The sequence below is a fragment of the Aaosphaeria arxii genome (genome assembly GCF_010015735.1).
Source record: "Aaosphaeria arxii CBS 175.79 unplaced genomic scaffold BU24scaffold_3, whole genome shotgun sequence".
NCBI classification, from domain to species: Eukaryota; Fungi; Ascomycota; class Dothideomycetes; order Pleosporales; genus Aaosphaeria; species Aaosphaeria arxii.
Window position 1 is genome coordinate 1581636 of NW_022983476.1, and position 26497 is coordinate 1608132.

The window sequence follows — 26497 nt, forward strand, 5'->3', positions numbered from 1 at the left end:
TCCTCGCCAAAGTCTCCATCTCTGCCAGGCTAAGATTTGCTTTTTCTTCTTGCGTCAAAGTACCTCTCTCTTGCGCGTCGTTATATACGTACTCACCATGTCGACCGTCCTTATCAAAGAGCATCCTAATGACATCCGGCTTCAGAATGCTCCTCTCGCCCTTGCTGCGACCAAAAAGTGGGAATTCTTGTACGACATGCGATGAAGTCGCGACTTGCGTTCCAAGGCTCTAATTCTTCCGTCATGTTGCAAGACAATTGCTTTTTTGAACTTCATTTAAAAAGATGGCAACGATCCAAACCCTGAACCCTTCTTTCTTTCGACAATCTAACGTCGTACCTTGATCCCATATCGCACCCTTTCCATCTTCAAGGATCTACCCCTTTCTGGATCTCAAAGTACTCATTGCCATCAATAACCCCACCGCGCAGTGTGCCCACGCGGTAGCATCCCAACAGTCAGGAACGAAATCGTGAGGGAGCAAAAGGGTGCGCGTATGTTTGCACGTACGAACGACATACGTCCGCCGCAGTTTCGCACGCAGATCCAGCCTCGTCCCATCAATTGATCCATCAAGCGCGACATATCTTTCGAGCCGTCTTGTGGCCCAGGCACCTCCACTATCGCCCTCCTCCAGCCGCTCCTCCAAGAATTAACGGCAGTGCACGACACCCAATCAAAGCTCAAGGAAGCTTACGCCCGGCTCCATGTGCTACATACTGTATACTCTACATATCTGCGGTCATTGGATTCCCCAGCCGACTCCCGGCAATGCGGGAAACGGACCAGTACTGAGGATATGCAAAGAAAGTGAGACGATGAGATTGGGACGGCCGTGTCCCGATACCGAACACAAGGTTGCCAACAGAAGCCAGGGAATGTGTGACCCATGCCTATGGAAGCGGGTCAAGGAATAAATATTGGAGAGATTGTAACCCATATGTTTCTCTGTTGGAAAGCACATCGTGATTTGAATCTGGATATCGTCCCCCACGAATGGTGTCTGGCCAATCCTATGGCATCGAGAGGTGCTGCTGGCTGGCACCAGATATGACCAGGACGAATTGTCACATCGGCGAAGCCTTCATCAAGAGAGGAACCTGATCTGTGTCTTTGGCTGCGTGTCTCGCGAGGTCGGCGGGCCATGCCACAGCACGTGAACAAGCAATCTGGAGGATAATGCGCAATCGTGTACAATTCGAACGCCCCATAATCTACAGCCTGCACCGATCCAGGACCATTGTCGATACAGTTCCGTTCTAGTACGTCAGTTGATGATTTCTGCCCTAGTCCAAAGCCTCAAACAAGTATTCCACTTTCCCGACACACACCGAGTACACGCAGATGCCAAAGGCAGCAAAAGGAGGATCACATAGCGATTAATGTTCTGTACATATTTAGATACCCTCGGATTTTCAGAATGCATCTATCACTATTTTGAATCGATGTCTTATGTTTGTGAGCTAGAATGCAGCGTGAGAGGCAACACTCGTAGAGGCCTTACACACAGCAAAACCATGGAATGAAATCATAATAGAATCATGCTGTTCTCTAAGCATCTTTCTGCCCCAGATCTTGCGCTATCAAGTATATGCTTATGTACCGCACATTATCTAATGTACACAGTAAGTGTCTGGGAGCTTTGGTAGTAACGGAAAGCCTACGCGATACATGGAAACTACGGATTGGTATCGTTTCCGCATCTAGGATGAGTTCCCTATAATGACCTTAAATCCATCGTGTAACCCTTGACTCCTCGATGCCCAGTCATTTCATTTGGACCCCGGGCCGAGCCACCGTTCCTACCACTTCCCCACAGAATCCACCGCACCTTTTGGCGTAGCTACAACAGATATAAACGCCATATCAATCAGTAATTTCGACCAGCTACTTAAGTCTTCCTGTTGGGTAATGCCTTAGTGTAGAATTGAAGATCTGTTTGGAAGCCTAGATGTTGCGAATCGACGTTGGCACAAACACTATATATAAATGGCCAAGTACCAGGTTGATTATACCGAGATTGTACCACACTCATATATAATTTTAATGGAATACTTCCCCACAAAATCGATAGATGAGTTGATGATCGTATAAAAAGCGGCCCGGGTAGGTGATTTCGATTCCTCAGGACAGCACGACAACAACTACAAAACACTGATCACTGACATTGGCGAGACGAAATCGGAAAAAAGATGTTTGCTATTCTCGCCCCAGTCCTTCTGCTGATACAGGCAGTCCTTTCCGCACCTGTAGAGCAAGTCGCGGCCGCAGCGACCGTGGGAAAGATCCGCGGCGTCCGCTCTCCAATCTACCACCTCTATCTCCAAGCGGATCCCAAGAATGGTATGCCCTCCCATCACACCTCGCGCGAAGCATCAAAATCAACCGGACCGAACATGCTAAAAACTACGACCCCCAGCTTCGCACCCTGTGCTTGGTCCCGAAAGTGCGGCAGATGAGTTCACGATAGGAGGAACGATCCAGAGCAAGAAGACGAGCCAGTACCTGAATCTTCAGACGGTCAGCACGAGCTACAAGCCTGTCGTGTGGGCGGCCACGGGCGAGACAACAGCATGGGGCCTTGAAGGCGACACCATCATCACCGTGCAGGGGAGCAGCTATGGAAGGCGTAAGTTCAATCTTCTAGCACTTTCACTATACGTTGAAAAGAAGTCCCCCTCTCCGTATGTATGAGCTAACAGTGTCTTGTGGAACGTCAGAATTGAATTGGCTGGTCTGCTCAGCCTCGACTTCGGGATACTATGATGTCTTTCTGCAAACGGGCAGCGATGTGCCCAGCGGAAAGTCGTGTAGCAATTACCAAACACTGCATTTGCCGTGTTTGTGCTGAGAGACGTGCGTCGTGGTTTTCGTTTGTACCTCTTGTTTGCCTCCCGATGACAATGAATGAGTTCGTATGTATAGTGCATATCGACGATATTGTGGCGTATATTGTGGCTCGCACTGATAGGGCCCATTCAGTGAACTCATGATGGTCACGGCTTTCGAACGGTGAAGAGCGTTTGGAAGAGTGACGTGAACGAGTGTTCACCAGTCACCACCTATCATCACCATGTTGTCCGATAACTCAACTTTCTCAAAAATATCACCTTACCTTCACCTTTTCCACTTTAATTTTCACCTCACCCTTCACAGATAAAGACCAGTTTCCCTGCACCACCCACCCTCTCAAACATGAACGAAGCACTTCCTTCAATCCTTATCAACATAATATTACACCGCCCTTCGCAAGGCAATATTTCTCCGTCTTGAAAGATCTGCCGCTGGCCTCGACTCAAGTCAAACATTGCTATGGCACCGCAGCAAAAGCCCGGACGCCCAAGCTACCCGTACCACATCACCCGCACATACAAATGCGGCCACCCGCCCGAGGGCATTCGCGTCGAGATCTCGGAGGAAGGCCGCCTGCGACATGTAGTACTGGCCCACGCGGAGCCGCGGACGGTGGCGGAGAGGCGCATTTGGCAGACGTGGAGCTTGGTGCGTTGTCGTCGTTGCGCTATGGGACGGGGAGATGATCATGGCCACGGGTTTGATGACAGTGGTACTGCTCTGGGGGATCTGCGACATAGTGGCAGTGAGGTTCCGATGACGAGTGTCGAGGTGGCGACTCGTCAGGGCAAGAGGGGGGGATGTGGTGATAGATATGGGGCAGCGTATCCAAGGACACTGGAGCGGCGCCGGTGTGGGGATAATGGCACCGAGAAAGCAAATGTGCAGCACCACGAGAGCGCTGAAATAGGAGAAGAGAAAGTTGATGGGGGAGACGGAGATGGCAGTGATGGCTCTGAAGAAGATATCTCTTCGGGCTATCAGAGAGCTGAGCGAGTATGCGAAGACGGCAATCATGTGTTTTCTGCAGCACCATTTTCTCAACAGAGATACATGGACTTTCAGGATGACGAGGGGCGACATCTACCGCAACAAAGACTCTCGCAGACCTCACCTTCTCCTGGACAGATTCCTCGAGGCAGTACATGGACAGAAGACAACAGATCACGAGGCATCGAGGACGCAAACGAAAGACGAACACCAGACGCAAGTGCCCCCAATGCCGACCGGGCCGTACAACCAGAAGACGAAGATTCAGAAGGAAATATTGAAGATACCAATGCGGTCCCACTGCACACTCCAATACCTTTGATAGGGCGAGACGCTGCGGGATTCTTCATGTTCCATGAGGCGGCGGAGAGCAGCAGCTCTGACGAATCCTCCCGTATGTCGTCCTGGCCGGTGGCTAGATATAAAAGTATCGACTCGGCACAGATCTTTGCTCAGAGGAAACCAACGATGCTGAAGAAGGCGCTGCTGGGCCGTTTGAAGCTGCGAAAGGACAGTGCGGCAAAGAGGAAGAGTGACGGGGATGAGAGCAGCGAGAAGAGCGTGAAGCCTGATGACCATGAAGGAGAGGGTCATAGGTCAATGGATGACTTGAAGCTCAAGCGAGAAACATTGTCATCGAGTTCATCATAATGTTGATCGTATCAACGACTTGTGAACTTTAGAGCTTGTGGGAGAGTGTTCTATCGTCAATCAGTGACATACAGTCTGTTCTCGCTGCACTTCAACATTTCAATGATCGATCCGAAGCCGCTGTACCCATAAAACAAGTACAGAACACAAAGCCAACACAAGCTCAGCGAAGAAGTGCAATCGAAGCCTCGGAGACATATGTTCACAGTATGAGTCTTCAGCTATCGATCTCGGACATGTCGGTATTGTTGAGTCCACAGCCGATCTCGGAGATATTTCCATACAACCACCCACCAAACCCACCATGCGTCATTCCAAACTCGCATTGAGCAATACCTCATCCCACCATTGCCGGCGCTCACTCTGTGTAGTCGTGCCTATCACAGCTTCCAAACGGGCCTTGCCGCCTCGCGAGGGAAGACATGCCGTGGGGTACTATTACAAACTCAAAGTGGAACTCGGTGCTAGAATGTTTATCCGCGGCCGTCGATCGTCCAACGGCTTGTGATGGTGGGAAAGTATATATAGAGGCATACCATGATTAGACCCCGCTCTACAAACATTTAACTACTCCACACAAACACACACCAGATAATCCTTTCCAATCCAAATAGTACCTAGCCCAACCTTTAAGCTTCCCAAGATTAATCAAATCCAAACACAAAAAGGGTTACGCTCACTCTATTAAGTCACACCCAGAACAGCAACAATAACAAAAGCGACAACAATGTCAGGACAAGGCCAATCCTACGAGCGCGACGAGCGCTGGACATCCGTAGACCAATACTCCTTCTCACACCTGCACCCTTCCTCCTCCTTCCCTACCAACGAGCACCTCTCCCGGGCGCTCACATACTCCCAGGAGCAAGGACTCCCGGACATTGCGGTCTCCCCCTCGCAGGGCAAGTTCTTGAAGCTGCAGGCGCAGATCGCGCGGGCGCGCAACGTCCTCGAGGTCGGCACTCTGGGTGGCTACTCTACGATCTGGCTGGCGAGCGCGTCGCCAGACGTGCGGGTCGTGAGCGTGGAGGTGGATCCGCATCACGCAGAGGTGGCGCGGGAGAACATTCGGAGGGCAGGGCTGGAGGAGAGGGTGGACGTGAGGGTCGGGGCTGGTGTGGATGTATTGAAGGCGATTGCGGAGGAGGTGAAGGAGGGGAAGCTGGGCGCGTTCGACCTGGTTTTCGTCGATGCGGATAAAGAGAACAATTGGAACTATGTCAATGCGGCGCTGGGTTTCAGTAACAAGGGTGCGGTAGTCATTGTGGATAATGTGGTGAGGAAGGGGCAGCTGTCGCAGGCGGGTACGGGGGATCCGAGGATCGAGGGTGCGAGGCTGGTGGTGGAGAAGATTGGGGCTGATGACAGGTTGGACGGGGTCGTCGTGCAGACGGTCGGTGAGAAGAATTATGATGGGTTTGTGATTGCGGTGGTCAAATGAGCTTTTGGCCGTCTTGCTAGACTACATATCATATACAATTGCCATTGGTGTCCTTGTATGATTGACCTCCCCCCACAGCGTCGTGTCCACATACTCAGGAGGCGGAAAACGGCTTCGAGAGCGTTTAGTGCTTCTTCGCGGCGGCATCCTTCTCCTTCCTCTTCTTATCGATGAAAGAGTTGAATCGCCAAGTGCTTGTGATGCCCTCCACAAAGCAGGTCGCGACCCACGCCCACCAGATGCCCTGGTCGGGTTGCACGCCATGCTGCTCCAGTCTCGTACCCATGGCGCCAGCCTCAAACCCGTGAATGGCAACCATGATCCAGAAGATCCAACCTCTCGCCGACAGGAGGAACGCAGTGAACTCCGGATACTTGTGTAGGAAGAGGTCGTATGGAAGTCCACCGGGGCGGAGGAAGCTTGCGGTCGAGAGCAGGGCATACGTCGAGAAACACACAAGCCAATTGATCAGGTGTCCGATCTTGACGTAGGGTGGAATGAACGTGGTCATGGTGACATCGCTGCGGCTGAGCTTCTTCATGGTTTCCTTATCGAGGGCGACGAGGCGCTCGCGTGCCTCACTGAGGGACTTCAAGGGTGGGTCGAAGGTAACGGTGGCGGTCTTGGATCCGCCGGAGTAGCTGAACTTCATTCCGTCGACGTCGATGTCGGTCATCTTTGCGTCGCGGAGCTGCCAGAAGAAGGTTGTGTTCGTCACCTCGATGTATCTTTGGACCTGGATACTTTGTCAGTACCAGACATAGGCGCGCGGGGGGTTTGGTGCCATTCAGGTTGTGGTTTTAACGTACCGAGTCATGGTGATCAGCATTCATGTGCTTGATGATGCGATCCCGGGCAGCAGCATCCTTTGAATCTGTAGACATGATGAAGACTCAGTGTACTGTACTGTCCTGTAGTTTTCTGCAACGATCAGGGAGAGTGTTGAGTTTGCGAAGGGAGTCGGACCCCTCGAGTTCTGGATCTCGGCTATGGGCATCGTTGGACTTGGAGCTTCCTCATCCGGTTAGTTTCTCCGCTTGGCCATGGTCCGGATATGGGAGCTCGATAGCACGTGCACTGTTGGATTCTACGTGTAGGCAGATAGAACAGCGACGATGGATCTTCAAGTCTCATTCTATCAAACCAATTGTATTGGATTGTCTTCAATTCAGTAACATATATAGCGAGTCCGCTAGGTAGTAGTATTAAGATGTGAAAATATGCCCTCTGGATGCAGTTAGCATTTGAGATCGGTGTCCAGTGGCAAGCCATTCAAGACCGCAGAGACAAAAAGCATCAAACGTCAGACTTCGGTCTACATTGTACAGTGATGAATAATTGAATCCCTACGCTTGCGACAAAACAAAAACGACCCGTTGCCGAGAGATATGGTGGAGCCGTGGAAGTCGGCGTGTTCGGATACCACCGAAGGGACATGTTCTTATCGATAAGACGTCATGTGACCCATGAGTACGATATTCATCAAGCTAATCCACATGCGCCGTTTTGTGTGATTTCTTTGTACCAGAAGATTTGTAACTGTAATAGTGACGAGGATGCAGCGCAAACCTGTGCTCCTATTGTCTGGATGGATCATGGGATTGTTAGAATTTTGGATATGAGATTATTCATATCACGTTGTATGCCATCATCGCCATGTAATCCAAAGCTGGAAGATATTTGGCTCTCTTCAGTTGGCTGAGGTGTCTGGACGAGAGTGGAAGATGGAAATGATAATGATGCAAGGCGGAGGAATAGTGGTCAGACATGTGGACATATCGAGATCGAAACAGCCCATCCCCCCAGCCACCCCTAGGCCAAGTTGGAAAGGGAGTGGGAGGGTGGCCAAAAGAAGACGAAAAGTTGGCAAGATGGCATCACCCCAAGATCCCAAAAGAGGAGTAGAAGGACGGGTGGCCACAGCGGTGTGGTGTCAAAGGAGGATCGGAGAGGGGTTTTGGAATGGAATCGACGGGACGACGGACGTTAAAGTGATTCTGTTAGACGATGGATGTTCATGGGAGAACTGGACTGGTTGGAAAGGTTGGATTTTGGCGCAAAGCGGCGGCAATGACGCGGGTGAACCTCCCGTGAACAAGGACGAGAGACAAGATGGTGTGTGCGTTGCGTGTCGCGTGTGTCGGAACGTTCTCCATGCCGTGCTCCGGCAGATTGGTGATGGAGGCGATGATGGTGAATTCGTACAATACGGGTGTAATAATGGGTAACCTAATTGATGGGACTTGGACTTGGTCGATGGATGGTGAGGTTGAGAGAGTTGAGAAAGTTGACAGAGGCAGACTGTAGACATGGTTAGGCGGAACCTTGTCAAGTTGTTGCGTCATAGTGCATACACTCGGGTGGCTCGTGTGCCATGTAACGATGCAAGACTTGTGTTTTTGTTACCGACTCGAGTGCCACACGTTCGAAGGAACATGGCAAAGCATGGCACGGGGAGAGCATGGAAGCATGGAAGCATGGAACAAGCCCATGTCATGGTCGTTGCACAGGCAGCTCCTTTTGCAGGGAACGGAAGGGAAAGCAATATTGTAATAATAATAATAATGCAAATGACAATAATGACAACTTCCACTACTCACACAAACCGGTTCTCCTCTCAACTCCTTCCACCTCCACCACCATAGCACTCCACTCCACTCCACTACTCCCATAAACGTTTTTTGCCCCGGCTGCCCTTGTCATCGTTCCAAGTTCCCACATAATTGGCAAAGCTCTCTATCATCATCATCATCACCTCCTGCAACCTTACTACTTTACTTATCACTACTATTACTATTACTCGTACTTGTACTATTACATTACCTTACCTTAACCCCCGCCCCATCCCATCCCATCATCTATCTTCTTCACATCTCCACACTTTTCTACCTACCTACACATAAACCACTCTTGCATCCCATCACCACCCATCATATAATTGGCCATCTCCTAGCGCATACCTCCATCGATTTTCATTTTTGAGAACATACCCTTCGACGACCATCTAAACCAACCACATCCACGCCATGGCGGACACTGTCGAGGAGACCAAGCAGTCCATTTCTGGAGAGGGACAGGCCGATGCCAACGCATCCATTGGAGGAAAAGGAAGCGCAGAGAGTTCGAGTAAGAAAACCGAGAAGAAAGCACCCAAGAAGCTGGGCAACAAGAAGGCCCAGCAGCAGCCCACACCCGAAGCCACGCCCGCCCCCGAAAGTGATGGTGAAGGAGAGGCTGAACCGGACGACGCAGGAAAGAAAGAGGTCAACGGAGGCGCTGAGGATTCCGAGCCCGAGCCCCAACCTCAAAAATCGCAATCCCGCCGCCGCCAGTCTCGAGGCCGTGGCCGCCGCAACGTACCCGAATCCGACTCCGAATCCGTGGCGAGGTCAGACGTCTCTGCCTCGGGTGGACGCCGCAACCGCCAGCGCCAGAAGAAGCAGCAGGGCGGGAAGGGCGGCCAGCTCGGCGGCATCGGCGAGGAGCTCCCTGGAGGAGAACTCGTCAGTGGTGCCACCGACATGGTCCAAAACACCGCTGGCAATGCCGTGAACCAAGTGGGAAACACCGCTGGAAAGGCCCTCGGCGGTCTGACAGGAGGCGGCGGCGGCGACGAGGACGACAGCAAGGGCGAGCAGCTCCGATTGCGATTGGAGCTCAACCTTGATATCGAAGTCCAGCTCAAGGCCAAGATCCACGGTGATCTTACTTTGGGATTGCTGTAAGTTTTGCTACCCTCGTTCCCTTTCCTTCTTCTTCATGTTCTTCATTCATGTTCTTCCTGGGGCTTTTTCCCTTTTGCAAAGAAGAAAGAGCCCAGGCTAGGATGCATATGTACAGATGCACTGACTTGCGGCAGTAACTAAATGTTTTCCCTTCCCGCGCTCTCCGCGACGAGACGAATTTCCTACATCACTATAACTATTCCCGCTTTCTACTTCTACTACTGCTACGACGATGATGATGCCAGAGAGAAGATCTAATCTTTTGTTTGCTACTTGCTCTTTCGAGGGGGAAAGGAGTTGTTGAAGTTGTCGCTGCTGTTGATGCTTGTTAATTTTTCTTCTTCTCTTGGATGAGACGGAAGTGGATTGAACGGGCTGGCGTTTTGATCTCATAAGGGGTGTTGTGTGTAATGAGATGAATAACCAAACCCATTACATGTGAGATAGAAAACCATGTAAACCATGTATACTTCTATGTTCTTTTCCCACTCTGCTTTCAACGTGCACATGTTTGTGACGACTGCCATAATGATTCTATGATTCGACTTGTCGACTTGTCCACCTGTACACTGTCTGTCTTCAACGTTTACTTCGTACTAGTTGAACAAATTCCAACTTTTTTTTTCCTGCCAACGACAGTGACGCACCCGGAAGCTACGAACAAGTAAGTAATACGGGGCGCGCGGGCGGGGAAGACCGCCGGTGACAGCTCTCCCTGGTCTTTGGTACGAGTAGCTCGGGAGCTATGGCACCGTGGCTTGCGACATGTCACCCACCAACCCACCACCGTTCCACTCACCAAACCAAGTCCAAGTATCTACTACCTAGCGCCTAGGTAACTGGTTCATTTTCTATTTTCCTAGCGAAGCAATCAGTTAATCAATTCGATGGCAATACTATTGCCATCTTGATGTTACATGCGCTCCCAGCATTCTCTGATGTATTGACAATGTCTATCAATGAGCCTGGGTATCGGCATGCCGGAACTTGGAGTTCCCTTTTCATTTTTCATCCATTCTGGCAGCCCTGCCTGCTCTGCTTTCCAGGCATGGGAAGGAAGATGTGACTATGTGTGACTATGCTAGGCGAAGGAGGAGGAGGAGGCTGGAGGAGGCGAAACGGTCCAGGGCGGCTGCCAACTTTTTCTGTCAACGTGCCGCGTAAGTGTCTAGGAGGGTTTTTTATTTGCCCCAGAAATAATTATATGGGTGCATGCAAAGCAAACCAGTGGTAGTACAAGTGTGTAAGTACACACAGATTATGATGGCAGTGGTGGTAGAGTTACCAGTAGTGGCTACCAAGGAGTACCGCATTCGTGCGGTCAAAGGCGGGAAGGGGGAGGGTGCTGCTCTTGGTCTTGGTCTCGTCTACTCCCGGGGCAAGGATAATGCGCAAGTAATTCCCCCGTACTCTCTACGGAAATATTAAAATAAACTTTGTATTGACAGGTATTATTGTAATATTGGTGGGTACGGGGAAGCACTCCGAAGATCGTGATGGAGGACAACGTACGGAGTACTGTGTATGTACCTACGAGTGACGCATCGCAACGCAACGCAACACAACGCAACAGAAAGGCAAAGACCGTTTTCACTACTCGTAAGAGGTGGACTATGATTTAACGTCCCGGGACGGGCGACGATACTGAATGGTCGCTTCGAGTAGTTTTGCGTAGTTGCGAGTAATTAGTTACTGGGCCAGACCAGCCAGAGCGAATTGCTCATTGCTCGTTGCTCCACTTCCACCACCCACTTCTGCTCCCGTTTTCCCATGTTCCATGTTCCATTTGTGATTATCATTGTCATTGTCTCGTCTATCCAGGTTTCAAGTCCAAGCTCCCTTGTGATAATGACGTCAACCCTCACATCGTCGATTTCGAGTTTAACCAAGAGGGAGGAGGGGACAAAAGGATACGAGCTGACCCAATCACCCGTTATTATCCCATCATGGTTCGGGGATGCGCATACCTACATACGATGGGGATGGGGTAATGAAACAAGGCCATGCATCGCGGCTACACTAGATCCCAAACAATGCCTCTCATGGATATGCTATCCTCCATGCCATCTTCCGTGCTATCCTGTTACTTTTCCATTGACACATCATGCTATTCCGTCCTATTCCACTCCAACCTCCCACGTAATTAATCCTTGCCCCATCCTGTCTCCGTCGTAATGTCCATGTAGTTACTTACGCACATGTACTCCTCCCCGCTCTTCCACAGTCCGCCGATGAGATGATGATGCATCAATCCTGTTTTTCAACTGGCTGAAGCGCTCGACCTTGGTAGTCACCCACTTCTACTGACTGTCTACTAGGTATCTAGCCCCTGCTTAACCGTTTACTATCTTAGTACCTCATCCTACCTGTCCCATCTTCCTGGTCTCCGTACTGATCCTGTCTGATCCTGTATCTTGTCTGGTCTTGTTCAGTCCTCGCAGTCTACTACTACCAGCGCTCTCCTCCACCTCTCGACCATCCATTCATCCACTCTCCTTATTACAACCACTACCACTACCACTACCACTACTACTCATACTACTTACTACCAACAACTACATCCCAAGTCTCGTCACATCTCCTACCATCCACTTTCGTTCCAACCATCCTCACATTCGTAGTCCTCGCCATACACATCATACACACAGACAACCACCACCGCCATCATGTCTGACCGTGAATCCGACTCCGAGCCCCATGAGCGCACGACCATGCAGCAGGAGAAGGCCATCCTGGCCAAAAAGCAACAGAGGCGCGAGGCGGGTCTCCAGTCCGCCCGCTCGCGATCCCAATCCCGCCGCGACCGCCGGCGACGCATCCAGAAGGGCATCGAGGAGGGCAAGTACATGAAGACGGCCTCGCTGGAGGCACTCGAGGAAGCCGATGCCAACAACGAGCTCAACTCCATGCAAGCCTTCGAGCGCATTGGTCCGGATTCCACCTCTATGGACGGCCCCGTCACCAAGGCCAGAGCCATGCGTGGTGAGATCCCAATGCGAGGTACGGATCCCAATCAGCCGTACCGGCAAGGGGAAGACAAGAAGAAGAGCGCATTGGACGAGCAGGACGGCTTGAAGTTGAAGCTCGAGGCGAATCTCGAGATCGAGATTGAGCTCAAGGCTTCCATCAGAGGAGATCTCACATTGTCTCTATTGTAAGTACCGCAACAACCTTTCCCCAGGCCTCCCGATGTTCTCGAGAGTGCCGTTTCCATTCTCTTCTCATGTCTTTTCCTTTTCCACTGCGTACATCCCCCACCCAGTACCAGCCACAACTGGCTGTTAACGTATTTATGCAAATCTTAACAGGGAATAGTGCATGATTTACACGTTTTCCCTCCGAACCAACAAACCCTCTGCACGACTTGACGAAACAAATCCTCTCCTACAACCGCTCGACCATCCAACCATGAAGAGACGAGTCCGAACTATGGAGTTCTACCACCATGTATCCATCTACGCGGCGAGTAACCCATACAACCATTTCTAATCGGGAATCCATCGTCCGAGACTCCCACCTGTCTTCCTACAACGACACCTTCTCGGGACGGGGACTCTACCCCTTCTTTTCTTTTCCCTTTTCCTAACTATAATTCCGAGCGTTGGGAGTTTTTCTTTTTCTCAACGATATTGCACCCCTTCGTGGTGCCGATAGGATGTTGATCTTCTTACCATATTGTCTTTCAAACTATCTAGGAAGGGGGAGGACTTAACTCCGGCACTCATCAATCAATCATCGTCGTCGTCATTTATCATCATCTTATTGTTTAAACCGTCCAAGAAAGAAAGAAAGAAGGAGAAAGAGAGCGAGGAAGAGGGAAAGTAGGTACGAGATATGAATCTATTAACCTTTCAACCTCTTTGAAACTGTAATGAGAGAAAGAGTAGGCAGTGAATGAGAAGGGAAATACGATTTTAATTGACACCACTAACGACACTCAAATTGGCCCCTCCTCTCCGCCTTTCTCTCTCTTGTAACCTCCTCGCCGTGAGTGATGCACTTCATACCCTGAAAAACAACGTGTCCATCGTGCCTATCCTTTCTCGTTCCAGATAAACGAACGATTGAACACTACCTAACATGAGAGGAAGGGAGGTTCATGTTTTCACCTCCTCACTCCCGCCGTACTCCAATGCATCAAACACCAAAAATACGGCGGGTTTACGTACAATCCCACCCTTCCTAACATGCATAGCATAAGATAATTCACCTTTTAAAAAAAGCTCGTTTGACGGTATGAGTGGTTGATTGTGAATAAGCAATGGCAGGTCCCTACACTCTTTTTATATACCAGACCCCCATCTCCGAAACATTTTTTCCCAAACGCAAAAGACTAGACAGACAAGTCGTCCAAAGCCAATGCATCCATCGTCCGCAAACCCCCGCTTGATGAATCCGAATTGAATTTGTCGAGACTGGCACTGCCCTCATCGCCGCCAACGCATCTAGCGAATGACGCCCCCAGCATCTTGGACCTCCTTCTGCCTAGCCAGGCTCTCCTTCTGCAACTGCTCTTCCGTCCTCTTGTTACCCCGGGCGATGAGCTTCTCGATCAGGCTGCCCTTCTTCGGCTCTCCCGTCCGGTCGGCGTCCTCGAACTCCTTCAGGTACGCATCTCGCTCTTCGGGACTCATGGCTGCGAGTTCGGAGTCGATGCTCGCACGGGTGGCATCTGTGATTCCGGTCAATTGGGTTCGGGATATTATAAAAGAGGTCGTGGTGTTGCTGGCTTCTGTTCCATAGCCAGTATGTCTGTCCCCGATAATCGCAAATGCCCATCTTTCGACATTCAGTAGTCATGAGATGCAGATACACAGCCCGGCGCGAAAGAAATGGACAAGAAGATAATGATGATAGTTGTTCGTAACGTCGGATCTACTGCTTGCAGTGTAACAACATGGACTTACCATCCTCGATATTGGGTTGGCGAGAAGACGCAGTGTTACCACCGGTGGTAACATCTGAGGTGTCTGGCTGAGACTTGCGGCGGATGTGAAGCTTCTCCTTGAGCTTGTCCATTGCGTTGGAAATGAAATGAGGTGTTGGGTTAGATGCAGTAAGTTATCGCTTGAACGCGAACGATGCTGTAACCGCTGTAGTGGAAATGACCGTGATCGTTGGTTTGTTTGTTGGTTGTGGTGGAATTGGGGATTTGTTTGTACGTCGTCAGATCTGTTTCGCAGTTAAGAGGGGTCGTAGGCGGAGCGGGACTAGATGTATTTATCAAGTACGTCATTGGCGTTGCATCGAAAGTTCCCCACATGGGAAAGCGATGAGCTGGCTGGTTCTCTCGATGATTGTCGCGGCTGAGAAGTCGTTGAGCCCAATTAGGGTTCTTGACGACTATCCGTTGGGTGGATCCCCCATGTGGTGGAACGGAAGGCCGGCATGAAGAGTGGAGGTGGGTCTTGAGTGAATGTTTTTGGGGATCGCGATCCACGTGATGCCCAATTTGCATGAACCATCTTGATTGCTACATGGGCTTACGGCACTTTCATCCAATAGTAGCTACTCAAACAAATGATATACACGATTTGCTGCCTCAATCACCCAATTTGGTGGAGAATATTGGCCATTGTTCCTGGCCCGCCGGTGATTGGACAAGGAAAATGCTGAAATAGAGAATTAAATCATAAATTTACATATATCATTAAATATGGTGTCCAAAAGGTATAAACCATGCCCGCTGAACGTGCCTTCTATGTACAACGCTAATGTTCACAACACTACTCTTGAAAGTCGCCCAGCATGCCAGATACGATGCTGCAATGCGTTACTACCGTCGTTACTTTCGTAATAAGCGAGTCTGTTCGTCGTCTGTTCGCCCGTCGCCGTCTCCTTCAATCTCCTCTTCCTCATCAACTTGATCTTCGCTGGAACTCCATCCTTCTGCCTCGAGATCATCTCCTCGGATTCCAAAGCTGAGAAGAAAGCCTATGAACGAGACCCCGCCGAAAATGCCAAAAACGAGTGCCTCTCCCTTTGGCTGGATATTGGTAGCAGCGGTGAATAGTGATCCAGAGACAAAGGGTCCGGCAGCGCGGCCAGCAGCGGATAACGTTTGGGCAAGTCCATTCAGAGTCCCAAGCACGTTATGATTCGGGGCGGAGTTAGTTACCTGGGTAGCATGTTAGCACTCTGCTTCAACGAGCCAATTATGAACAGCGCCTTACCAATAGTAACGCAGATGTAAGGCCGCCAACACTGGCAACCGTTTTAATGACGAGGACGACGCCGAGCTCGGCCCATAGCCAGCCCCTACCTGTACCGATTCCGAACGAAGGGTTGCTATCTTTGTAGCCAACCCACGGCATGAGCAAAAAGGCCACGACAAAAGCAGCTAGGCTGACTCTATACGTGACCTTGTTGCCAATCTTCTCTCTCAATTTCCCGTAGATGCCGATCTGGAATAAGATGGTGATCAGGCCAGCGAAAGCCAAGGAGAGTCCGACGGCTTCTGGCTTCAGGCCTCGTCCCGTGGGGGGAAGCTCTTCGGCAAATATGGGATAAAGAGAGTTGTATGATATGTTTGCCAGCTGGAAAATGAAATAGGTTACCAGGAGCAAGATGGTATCGCGATTGAAAACCTCACGTCTTGTGAGTTGCTCGCCAGAGCCTGCAGGGAACAGAACAGGAGCAGAGCCTTCAGAGTCGTCATCATTGCTCTCGTCGTCGTCTTCATCTTCTTCGTCTTCTTCGTCAACATCGGTGAGCCGTTGGCTGTGAGATGATTTTCGCTTTCCTACCACGTATCGAATATATGTTGGTCGTGTGGACGTCGTGAACTGCCAAAGCCAGGCAAACAGGTTTTCTACGCGTTTGCCGAGAGGAGGCAGGTGTTGTGCCTCTTCGAGACTCTCGTCGAGAAAGAGCATGCACACAATAAGGTCGATGGCGAGAACCACTGCAGAGAATAGATTCGGCAGCAGGTATGGGTAGGGGTTATCCTGGGCCTTGTTGAATGGGTTCTTGTAGAATACCAACATGCCTCCGACTATGGGACCGGTGATGGCGCCAATGCCATAGACGACCGGGAGATAGGTGAATGCTTTGGATTGGTTTGTTCGGTCTGTGATCTCTCCCAGGCAAGTTGACACAACGCCAGCATTGCCGTTGACAAGACCCATAAACATCTGAACCACGATTGCTTGCCACAACGTCCTGCAGAAGCCAAAGGCCAAGAAACAAGCCAAGGTCAGGAACGTTCCTATTATTATGACGGGTTTCCTGCCCACTCTATCTGACAACCAGCCCCAGAAGAAGTTGGTCGCGAACTGGGCCAAAGCGAACGAGGATGCGATGAGGCCAACAGCTATACCGGCCTGGCCATCCTTAACTTCGGGGAATGTCTTGGCCATCTCTGGCAAGTAGGGGCTTATAGAATTAAGGGCTGTTTGTTCGGCGAGGGCGATGATGGCGAGGATGGCGAGCTGTCTGGTGGGTAAGGGGGACTCATGGTGACCTTCGTCGGAATCGGAGCCTTCGCTATTTCTTTGAGGAGGGGAGGAGGATAGAGGTTGACCGCGAGTAGAGGGAGGTTTCGTAGGGAACGTTTGGTAGTGGAGTGTTGACGATTTCCGTCTAGGATCGATGGTGGGCCTCCGTTGGCTCATGGCGGGGGGTTTTGTGGTATCCGTAAGGAAGGTAAGAAGAGAAAAGAAGAGAGAGTCGGAAGGAGAGTTTTACCTCTTAGACGAGGACGAGGTAGTGGCAAGGAAGCTACAGCTTGCAGGCATGTAGCGGGAGGGAGGATGGGGAATCTGGCAGGGGATGTAAATGTCGTATGGGAGAAACAGCAAAAGCGCGAAGGAACGAGATGGGAATTCGCAGCTCTTGCGTCACACACAGCAAGCACTGAGATCGGGAGGGATGCTATGACGGGAAGGGTTTAGCGTCGATCGGGTCGAGTTTGGCTCAGGGCGGGATGTCGGTCGGATCCGCAACGATATCCGAGTCTTAATAAGGTACTTCGGATATAATATGTCAATATGATGGATGAGGAGAGATATTGTGTACAAATCATCAAATTTGGGGGGGAAAGGAGAAGAGAAGGCAAGAAAAGGTTTGAAGAATCTTATCTATCCATAGCGAATACTTAACTTATACACATTCGGTGGTAGAAGGAAGATTCAGAGTATGTCTACGCGCAATGTGGTACTTGTTGACCCAATGTCCGACCAATCACTTCACGTTCATTACAGACAACATCCACTACTTAGTCAGCCTTCGCATTCCCATTCACTTCCGAAAATGCAATCACCTATCAACGTCTTCCCAGTAACATATTTCCATTCTTCTACTGGCCACAGATACTCGTACATATGGTAACAGTCTACTTGTATACGGAATAGATGTTTTCCATCTCCGTATTCAACAGGAACCTCTCGGATACGCTTAACTCCATTCTGACCCGAATCCTCGTCTGCAGGTAAGGGTAGTATTTGTATACTTCCTTTTCATCCATCAAAATAGTAACACGGTCATATGACTTCTCTCGGATTAATATACAAATACAATATATTATTCTACAAGCGAAGTTTTCCCCGGAATCGACTATGTTAGCAAGCATGAAGTTCACCGCTTTACACAGATCGCATCTTTATACATGTACCTCGCCACTGTGCTTCATGCAATTGCTGCCCAAGTAGTAATACGCCCCCAGATCCTTCGGTCGAAGTGAGGAATGGTTTCTCCACAATCAATATCCACTCCACAGACTTCTGAACAGTTTCGCCTTGCTCTGTCCACGTAACAATCTCTATCCCCGTTGTTATTGCGGTCATCTTCCTTCAAGGCCATGCTCAAACAGACTTGTAGACTTGGCTGTCAATGCTCACCCGCGCCGCACTCTTCCCGTCACCAGTCAACCCAAACTCCGATAAGGCCTCTCATCCAAGCAATGCACTAGAACAAATGACTTTGTTTCAAGAGAGAATCCTCTCAACTAAACAACGTCCTCGACCCACTATGCCAGATGATACAATGTAGAACAATGCCATTCTACAAGGCGAAGTAGACAAAGACCACCATGCAATGTTACTCACGAAAACGTGCTCATCGAGTACCAAAACGTGCTCATTGAATGCAAGCTTTCGCACGCATTAGCTGGTAATTAATCTCCCATGCTTTGTTTTCGTCCGTAAGAATATTCCAATCTAATATAAAGTATCATTCCGTAGGCTCTCACTTTCAAGATGTAATGTGCTCGGGCTAGATCTGATTTCACTTTCACTATTTCCTCCGTTGCCTGCGCCTGCACGTACTTTGCACGTCCCTTATTTGTGGATTTATAGTCCGTCTCCGTGTGTTGATACTTCTCTTCGTCTTCCAATATAATCACTCCTACTCCTCTACCACAACGGTCCAACTTCGACTCCTTCCTTCAGCATGCGTGTTTCCTCCTTTGCACCGCTGCTCGCGGCCCTTGGTCCCGTGCTTGCCATTCCAACCCAACCCTCAATCGACAACTCGACCGAGTATCCAAAGCATTATGGAATGCTTGTCTTCCCTCACTTCCAGGCTCTAGATGTCTTCGGTCCGTTGGACGTCCTCAATACCCTCGCTATGGTCTACAAGCTTCCCATGCAATTATCCATCATTAGCGCAACACTCGATCCTGTCTCTACGGGCATGGGACCTAGTAGTTTTGGCGAGTCCATCGTGCCAACTTCCACTTTTGCTCAAGTCCAATCCGAATATGGCAATGCCCAGGCGAGGGATACGGGTAACGTCACTGTTCCTGGAAACTCAACAGATCTTGGAGACGTCGACGTTTTGTTCGTGCCAGGTGGTGGTGGTACGCGAAAGGACCTGACTGCTGAAATCGACTTTGTCAAAAACATGTTCCCAAAGGTAATTCGCTGCCAAAGATGGATTTGCTATTACTATAGTGCTAATGATTCCCGATAGGTCAAACATGTCATCAGCGTCTGTACTGGTGCGACCATTCTTGCTCGTGCTGGCGTGTTGGACGGCCGCAACGCCACTACGAACAAGAAGTCCTGGCAATGGGTTAGTATCTCCGTTTTCCTTTTCTATTATACTATGACTGATATATCTTGTAGGCAACTTCCACTGGACCAAATGTGAACTGGGTTCCCGCTGCGCGTTGGGTTGAAGATGGAAACCTCTGGAGTTCATCTGGCATCTCTGCCGGAATCGACGTCACCTATGCATGGGTTGCCTCGGTGTTTGGCGAGGGAGTCGCAAGCTACATTGCGGATGTCAGCGAGTATGAACGCTGGATGGACCCTCACAGCGATCCTTTCGCTGATATCTGGGATGTCTATGCTACCAACAGCACGAACCCAGCTAGCCGATGATCTCAGATACTTTGACGTAGACTCATTGATGACGTCCAATTCACTTTGTCCTTCATACCATCTCGCCCCTAACTAGGGTTTGAGTTTCTACCGTTGTACATATATCATTTTGCGTGAACGCGACACGTTCCACCATACCAATGAACTTATACATTTGAAACCCTAAGTACCTTAGGTGATGGGTGCAATCAAGCAATGTCGTAGTGTTTGTGATAATATTGAACGTCATTACTAACCACCCAAAGCTCTCAACGTAGTGAAATCCGCCTCCTCATGATACAATCGAGTCATACTTCTTGCCCGAGTCTTGAATATTAAGCATCATCGTTAATGTTACCACCGGACCTCCTCCTAGCTACTAATAACACCTGCAACGCCCTCCCTGAACAATAGCATAGCGTATATTGAATGGAACCCCTCAAGCGTGAGTGGTAGCCTCCACTCATCAGAAAGAGGATTACAACCCGAGTGAGAGAACTCGATCGTCACAGTCTCCTCTTCCTTCCCCTGCTTCTCACAACCACCACTACCCGGAGCCGCACCACGTTTCACCGAAAACCTATGCACGCCAGCGAGAGGCCCCTGGTCGAAACCGTACGCGAAATCGATATAGCTTTCTGATGCTTTCCCATCAGCCACATCGCTACGATCGACTACTCGGCTCTCCACGACTCGGAAAGCACCGAAGAACAGCGCGCCCACCGGCGGAAGATTCTCCCCCGATAATTGAGACGTGGACCAGATTCGCCGCGAGACCGGCTCGTTCTTTAACTCTTTGAACACGCCATTCGTATTAGCCACCATTGTCATGACAAAAGATGAAAACAAAACAAAAGATCAACATATCATCGAAATACTAAAACTCACCCTCAAAGCTCGCCATGTCCCTCCCGTACACCTTCAACATCATCCGCTCGGGCGCAAAGACATAACCCCCGAAGAACCCTCTCACGAACCTCGCCAACACTACCTCATCGGTCGTTCCTCGCGGGACTTTGACGTCCGTCCATCGTGTGTCGTTCAGCGCGAGGGTGTCCTTCGGATTCGTCAGTTTCCTGGCTTGGCTGGTGAGTAGGGAGTTTGGTATGCTGTTGCTCGAGCAGACGGCACTGGATTTTATGGGTGATATGCTGCGATATGTCTGGAGGAGGTAGGCAGTTGATGCCAATGCTGCGAGAGTGGCAGCGGTGGATGCTATGGTGGGTTTGGTCATGAGGTCGGGATTTGTGTCAATCTTTGTAATAGGTGAGATGGCAATGATGGTAATGATGTTATTATGCAGAAGAATAGCATCTTTGTATTAGAGAGTATGGAAATGGTATTTATATGGGGGCGTTGAGTCACAGCAATGGATATGGAACTTGAATGTTCATTTACTCTGATGATGTCTGACGCCGGCTTCGTCCGCAGCGGGTGGTATAGGGATCGGTTTTGGGTCCTTGGCAAGCAAGTATGTGGACGCCTTGTGATGTTCTTTGCAGGAAAGTGGTCACGAGGTGGAACGGATTGAGGATTCGATCGGTGGGATACAAGTCCCGTCTCCGACCATTCTGTGAAAATTGTTGTCGAATTCCCATGGATTTGACGGAGTTCCGCGAGCAGGTGACGACCAACAACTATTGTTAGGTACGGGTACATTATTATATAAGTGCCCATCTGCAAAGGGATCTTGAATGGTATTTGTAACGTCCCGACCGGGAATATGTAGGGAGGCGAGAGGAAAGGAATGTCAACACAAGCATAACGATGCGTTTTGGCTCTTAAATTATAATGTACAAGAACTGCAAAAATATAATGATATTCTACCTTACGTTCATGGCCAACCTTGATAGTAATTAACGAAGCGACCAAGTTCGGTTCACTACACAGAGAACGAGAGCCGATAACCGTCTTCAGCCCCAAGCATCGCAAATGCCAATGTCTAGCGTAGAAAGAGACGACTAATCGAGCATGCCAAGGGAACAGTCCTATAATAGCTTCTTGATCATCAAAGAAGGCTACTCAGGGAGTGTCTTGAGTGAGGGTCCCTCAGTGCGGTTCGGGTTTCTACAGTTACCGCAGTATATGCTTGCTGGAGATGCCATTCTACCCGTTGCGGTAGGTCGGCATCGCTCGGCCCGCGTCTTCCCTTACACCCAAGAACCAATATTGCACCCCTTATTATGATGGCCCCTTCTTTTTCCCCTTATAGCAACGATTGCAGCGAAGAAAGAAAAGTTATCTCTGACCTGACACCGACTGCCTTGGTATGCGAATGCGTATGCGTGCTGGCTTCCGTACTTTGAGATACCCGCGTTCACGACGCAATAATCCGTCCAAAAGGGGTGGGTTTCGTAAAGCAGAAAAGTTCCATGTCTCTACTTGTACAAGTAGGCAGGCATTCGCGAATTTAGCCGCATTGCTGTACTGTGTAGCTCAAGGCAGCTGTAGCGCAACTAAAACAAATTCGAGAATCGGTCTAGTGCTGCAGTTACACAAATGCTTCGATGTTCTGCAGCGGCGTTCCTGGAACCTGAGACGTTTTAGGAAGCATGATCTGCGACTACATTGGAGGCCCTGAAATCCCCCCATTTCCAAATCCCGACATCCATCTTCGGTTTGGCTTCTCCCGTTCTGAATAACTCGCAGCATGGAACTGCCATCACTCATGGCAAGCTGGAGATGGGACAAATGAGTTGGCATTTCCCTGAACAACGTTGTGCGCCATACGAGTAGAAGCTTGTCACTCACGATGGCTTTTGCATCTTTTTGAGCCCCATTAAAGGCATACGCGTACGCGTTCCCAAGTACACCTAGGCTGACCTAGGTAGAGACCTAGGCAGATAGCGCAATGGTTGGCAACTTGGATCCATTTTGTAGCACAAGAATAACGGTGGCCGAGGCTAGCGCTTGGCCCAGTGTGTCCTTCGTTCCAGAGTGTGCCAGTGTTTGGAGGATCACACTCGACCTCTATCCAATAATCCCCTTCCACTCCATGATCCATCCCAACTCCATCTTCGCCATATTGGCCCCTTCCCTTCCACAACGCCATCTTGAGACCCACAACGCCCTGGGCAAGTGGCGGCATGATACCGAGCCCTAATATGTTTCTGGCCTTGCTCCCCATAAGGACCCCAACTTCCCACCTCGAGTCTCGCATAGGGCTGCTCCTGCACATAATCCTCTTTCGACAGCTTGGTACTACATCCCTCAAACGCCTCGAATAATGCGTCCTGTTCGGGTCCGTTGCCTTCAATCGTGTATCTGAATAGTCCGCTGTCGCCTTCTGCCTTCTTCTATCATTTTTCTAATTCAAGTGCGGGTCCATTTCCCAGATTTCTTTCCATCTCTTCCCATCCATAGTTCTTCCATGACCGGCAATTTTAAGAAAAGCATACCTTATTCCTGGACACGGACCGGATCCGCATCCACCATTCTTCATACTTCAACATGATTACTTTACAGGCGCTTCTTTCCCTTCCGGTCTTCTTGTCGAGCTCTCTCATCGCACATGCCCTGGCCGCACCCAGTAACTTCGTCGCAATGGCGGCCGAGGGCGTCACTCTCAACCAATATGCGATGAACCTGACGGGGGGCGAACGTTGCGGGAAGAACCAACTCGAAGCCATCCGCGCCGGCTTCCACGAGATGAATGTGCTTTTTGCCGCCAGTCTCCCATTGAACATGTCCGGCGAAGCGGAACAGGAATTCTTCGGACCGGAAGCGCGGTCTTCCAATTTCACAGAACTCATCGAGGCGAATCTGCAGCGCGCGATCCAGTACGCAAATGGTGGCGGGACGGGGACCGTAATGCCGGACATCCACGTGCGGTGCGACGACCCCAATGATTACTGCGACGTGGGAAATAAGAGAGACGGGAAACATGTGGCGTACAATATCGGAAATGAACCGCACATCAATTTCTGTAGGAGATATTTTGGGTTGGACGGGCTCGAGGAGACGGTGGAGAATGTAGCGGCGAACTCGACGCTAAATAAGGACCTCATGGCGTATTACAATAGAGGTATGATGGCAGCTGCCCCTCTCGAATGCGCTCAATTAGAGGACGAAAAGATATTAACAAAAACTAGCAACCGCATGGGCGAGACAAATCATGCATATATCCGACGTAGGGGAAGCGATAGTCGAGGCAGCGTCACCACAAAGCACGACAGAAGCCGTGAACAACACCTGGACATTGCAAGAATACCGCACACCCATGAACACATCATTTCTCGCCGGCGTCGCCAACGCGCGCCCCAACACGGACAATCCAAATGACGTCCAGACGCTGAAATACGGCTTCGGAGCCACTCGCGCAAAACTCCTCGCGGGGTTGTCGACACAGGCGCCATACGACGCGGCGAATAACGCTGAAAACTATGCGCTATTCGCGCAGGCGAAGTACATAATGCAGAAGAAGAACTTCTACCCTTTCATGCCGGCGATTTCGTTCGATGATCAGGTGTCTCTGTTGGCGGACAACGACCTCCAGGAAGGCGAGAAGAAGAGATATGCGTGTTTCGACACGACGGACGTGGTGTAAGGACCCCCTTTCCCCCTTTCAAAAAAAAAAGGAATTTCCATGCTAACGTCTAATTTCCAGGAAACGAAACCAGCGTACAAAAGCTATCGGGGACCCCATACCAAACTCTGCCCCGGGTTTGAGTAGGCGGCAAATAGGAGGGTTGGACTTGGGCTGGGCGATTGCTTTCTTAACGATTTTAATGATTACATGATAGATCCAACAAGGGTACAAAAGAACATTTTTACAATTTTCAAAGACAGAGCCGAGCGTGATAAAGGGGACTGTCGGAGCGTGAGCATGTCTTGCGTGCAAGAAAATGTAGTATCAACACAATTCATATGAATGACTCAAAAAGGGACTGCGGGAACGGGTCAGGAAAGTTGCGAACCGATATGGCGAAAAGGATATGAAAACATGGGAGGAAATGCAAGAAACGAAAGGATCGGGCCGGAGTGTAATGTCTAGTGCAATGAAAAATGCCAGTCTACATTGATCTAGTATGGAATGAATAGCTTCTAAAACGATTGAAGGAAAAGGGTGTCGGAAGGAAATATTTTGTGTCGAGATCCGGATCCAGTCCAGGTAAAATAAAGAGGCGCAACGTTTTGATGGCTTCTGTCAAGGAGTACGAGGCCGGTTAGAGGGAAGAAAGCAGCGGTTAACGAGAAGTAGCCACCACTTCTCTGCGCTCAGCGACGCGGTGGTTGGTCCCAGTGACGAAGCATGTGGTTGACAGCGGTGTTCCACTCAGCCATGAAAGCCTGTGAGAGTCGCATAACATCGTCGTCGGAGGGTTCGTGATATCCCCACATGCTAGGGTCCTCTGCTTGATATTGAGCGTAGTACTGAATCAGTTCGCTAGTGGTGCCGTCAGAGCCTGCCTACTCACGGACTATCTATAAAACTCACTCGTCACGAATCTTGGAAAGAACCAGCCAGCAGAAGTTCCAGCTTCGGTTACTCTGAGGATCAGCATAGACGCGCCGCTTCGCCTCCTCTACGCATTCAGAACTATCTTCTCATCAGCCAAAATGCCCCAAAACTCCACCATCGAAAAACGTAGACATACCTGAACGGATAATCTCTCGTCAGCCCTCGCAACTCAGTCAGGAGCCCATGAGAATTCACATAGTAAGACCCTAAAAAAGTTCAATTAGTTTTCGCATTTGGCATCGTTTCTGGCGTGATTTTCACTTACAAGCCGTAGTCATTGGCTCGGTAACATCGGGGGATCCAAGTCGTGCGAAGGCTTTCTCGATGCGTCGAAGTTCGATCAATGTGTTGACGCGATGCGACTGCAGGGCATGGATCATTTGGTCCTTCTCGGCCTGCGAGTTGTCAGGTTGTGAGACACTGCGATGTGGGACTTTTTACTCACTGTGGTGATCTTTCGGGAGGAAGACATGATTTGATAGGATGGCAAACGGTACGTCTTCGGTTTTGGATAATGGAATTGAGTATGGTTTGAAGGGCCAGGCACTTGTTGATTAACGAGATGATGATCTGAAAGTTGTGCTACCGCTGTCTCTAGATGAAAATGTACCTCTGGACGGAGATTTGCAATCGGAATGCAAAGAGGCAGTCTCAGTACGCTCTTTAGCAATGGTGTGTCTTCCCGTAATTTCTTCCTCTTCCTATTCCTGTGGCTCAAATGAGAAAGCGAAATAGCTTCGCTGGAACAGATCTGTTCTGATCGAACTTTGTGTGTTGTGGATATATCCGGCACTTGTAAATTGTTAAAAGAGGAAGGAAACTGTTCAGATTGTGATGCAGGTTGACTGTTGTTCTGTGGATATTCCATTGTCGGCGAGAATATTTGAAAGCATATATACTAACTCACGAGACAACTCTCCACGGATGATGTCGATGAAGCTGCAGTTCAATCCTGACGTCTAACGATCACAGCATCCCCCAGCTGAAGCCCGGAGTACAACACGAGATCCACTTCAGGGTACATTTACAGGAAATGACAGTGCTTTGAAGCCACAACAATGTATAACCTCATGAT

The 26497-nt window shown here is 49.9% G+C and overlaps 15 protein-coding genes across 15 annotated transcripts; 9 read left to right on the plus strand and 6 right to left on the minus strand.

The window, feature by feature from the left end:
* Positions 1–707: 707 nt before the first annotated feature.
* BU24DRAFT_343284 (uncharacterized protein) lies at positions 708–917 on the plus strand (the record flags this gene model as incomplete). Its single annotated transcript, XM_033523357.1, has 1 exon — positions 708–917. The coding sequence occupies one exon, from the start codon at positions 708–710 to the stop codon at positions 915–917; it is 210 nt and encodes a 69-aa protein (XP_033385735.1).
* A 1275-nt stretch (positions 918–2192) lies between these two features.
* Positions 2193–2694, plus strand: BU24DRAFT_478485 (uncharacterized protein; the record flags this gene model as incomplete). The annotated part of the gene is made up of 2 exons (XM_033533036.1): positions 2193–2343; positions 2420–2694. The coding sequence occupies 2 exons, from the start codon at positions 2193–2195 to the stop codon at positions 2692–2694; spliced, it is 426 nt and encodes a 141-aa protein (XP_033385736.1).
* Positions 2695–3312: 618 nt separating this feature from the next.
* On the plus strand, positions 3313–4494 carry BU24DRAFT_460449 (uncharacterized protein; the record flags this gene model as incomplete). Its single annotated transcript, XM_033531822.1, has 1 exon — positions 3313–4494. One exon carries the CDS (start codon positions 3313–3315, stop codon positions 4492–4494), a length of 1182 nt encoding a protein of 393 aa, XP_033385737.1.
* Positions 4495–4824: 330 nt separating this feature from the next.
* BU24DRAFT_420447 (O-methyltransferas-like protein family 3) lies at positions 4825–6051 on the plus strand. The gene has a single exon (XM_033527474.1). It carries the CDS (start codon positions 5222–5224, stop codon positions 5933–5935), a length of 714 nt encoding a protein of 237 aa, XP_033385738.1. The 5' UTR covers positions 4825–5221; the 3' UTR covers positions 5936–6051.
* On the minus strand, positions 5998–7239 carry BU24DRAFT_149787 (uncharacterized protein). The gene is made up of 2 exons (XM_033521248.1): positions 6745–7239; positions 5998–6671 (listed from the first exon to the last, which is right to left on the minus strand). Exons 1-2 carry the CDS (start codon positions 6817–6819, stop codon positions 6060–6062), a joined length of 687 nt encoding a protein of 228 aa, XP_033385739.1. The 5' UTR covers positions 6820–7239; the 3' UTR covers positions 5998–6059.
* On the plus strand, positions 7240–8459 carry BU24DRAFT_149786 (uncharacterized protein). The gene has a single exon (XM_033521247.1). It carries the CDS (start codon positions 7660–7662, stop codon positions 8161–8163), a length of 504 nt encoding a protein of 167 aa, XP_033385740.1. The 5' UTR covers positions 7240–7659; the 3' UTR covers positions 8164–8459.
* An 80-nt stretch (positions 8460–8539) lies between these two features.
* BU24DRAFT_420449 (uncharacterized protein) lies at positions 8540–9950 on the plus strand. Its single transcript, XM_033527475.1, has 2 exons — positions 8540–9656; positions 9795–9950. Exons 1-2 carry the CDS (start codon positions 8962–8964, stop codon positions 9799–9801), a joined length of 702 nt encoding a protein of 233 aa, XP_033385741.1. The 5' UTR covers positions 8540–8961; the 3' UTR covers positions 9802–9950.
* Positions 9951–12326: 2376 nt separating this feature from the next.
* Positions 12327–12982, plus strand: BU24DRAFT_407434 (uncharacterized protein; the record flags this gene model as incomplete). Its single annotated transcript, XM_033525806.1, has 2 exons — positions 12327–12814; positions 12976–12982. 2 exons carry the CDS (start codon positions 12327–12329, stop codon positions 12980–12982), a joined length of 495 nt encoding a protein of 164 aa, XP_033385742.1.
* A 1123-nt stretch (positions 12983–14105) lies between these two features.
* On the minus strand, positions 14106–14679 carry BU24DRAFT_345888 (uncharacterized protein; the record flags this gene model as incomplete). Its single annotated transcript, XM_033523464.1, has 2 exons — positions 14106–14332; positions 14607–14679. The coding sequence occupies 2 exons, from the start codon at positions 14677–14679 to the stop codon at positions 14106–14108; spliced, it is 300 nt and encodes a 99-aa protein (XP_033385743.1).
* A 562-nt stretch (positions 14680–15241) lies between these two features.
* Positions 15242–17712, minus strand: BU24DRAFT_420452 (MFS transporter-like protein). Its single transcript, XM_033527476.1, has 2 exons — positions 15834–17712; positions 15242–15778 (listed from the first exon to the last, which is right to left on the minus strand). Exons 1-2 carry the CDS (start codon positions 17271–17273, stop codon positions 15446–15448), a joined length of 1773 nt encoding a protein of 590 aa, XP_033385744.1. The 5' UTR covers positions 17274–17712; the 3' UTR covers positions 15242–15445.
* Positions 17713–18279: 567 nt separating this feature from the next.
* BU24DRAFT_420453 (uncharacterized protein) lies at positions 18280–18629 on the minus strand. The gene has a single exon (XM_033527477.1). The coding sequence runs from the start codon at positions 18457–18459 to the stop codon at positions 18286–18288; it is 174 nt and encodes a 57-aa protein (XP_033385745.1). The 5' UTR covers positions 18460–18629; the 3' UTR covers positions 18280–18285.
* A 418-nt stretch (positions 18630–19047) lies between these two features.
* On the plus strand, positions 19048–19982 carry BU24DRAFT_490579 (class I glutamine amidotransferase-like protein; the record flags this gene model as incomplete). Its single annotated transcript, XM_033533723.1, has 3 exons — positions 19048–19512; positions 19570–19671; positions 19725–19982. The coding sequence occupies 3 exons, from the start codon at positions 19048–19050 to the stop codon at positions 19980–19982; spliced, it is 825 nt and encodes a 274-aa protein (XP_033385746.1).
* On the minus strand, positions 19858–21577 carry BU24DRAFT_490580 (uncharacterized protein). The gene is made up of 2 exons (XM_033533724.1): positions 20850–21577; positions 19858–20755 (listed from the first exon to the last, which is right to left on the minus strand). Exons 1-2 carry the CDS (start codon positions 21193–21195, stop codon positions 20334–20336), a joined length of 768 nt encoding a protein of 255 aa, XP_033385747.1. The 5' UTR covers positions 21196–21577; the 3' UTR covers positions 19858–20333.
* A 1927-nt stretch (positions 21578–23504) lies between these two features.
* On the plus strand, positions 23505–24700 carry BU24DRAFT_460458 (uncharacterized protein; the record flags this gene model as incomplete). The annotated part of the gene is made up of 3 exons (XM_033531823.1): positions 23505–23985; positions 24053–24503; positions 24568–24700. 3 exons carry the CDS (start codon positions 23505–23507, stop codon positions 24698–24700), a joined length of 1065 nt encoding a protein of 354 aa, XP_033385748.1.
* Positions 24701–25178: 478 nt separating this feature from the next.
* On the minus strand, positions 25179–25947 carry BU24DRAFT_440390 (uncharacterized protein; the record flags this gene model as incomplete). The annotated part of the gene is made up of 5 exons (XM_033530369.1): positions 25868–25947; positions 25688–25817; positions 25559–25628; positions 25399–25500; positions 25179–25347 (listed from the first exon to the last, which is right to left on the minus strand). The coding sequence occupies exons 1-5, from the start codon at positions 25892–25894 to the stop codon at positions 25179–25181; spliced, it is 498 nt and encodes a 165-aa protein (XP_033385749.1). The 5' UTR covers positions 25895–25947.
* Between the last annotated feature and the right edge of the window lie 550 nt (positions 25948–26497).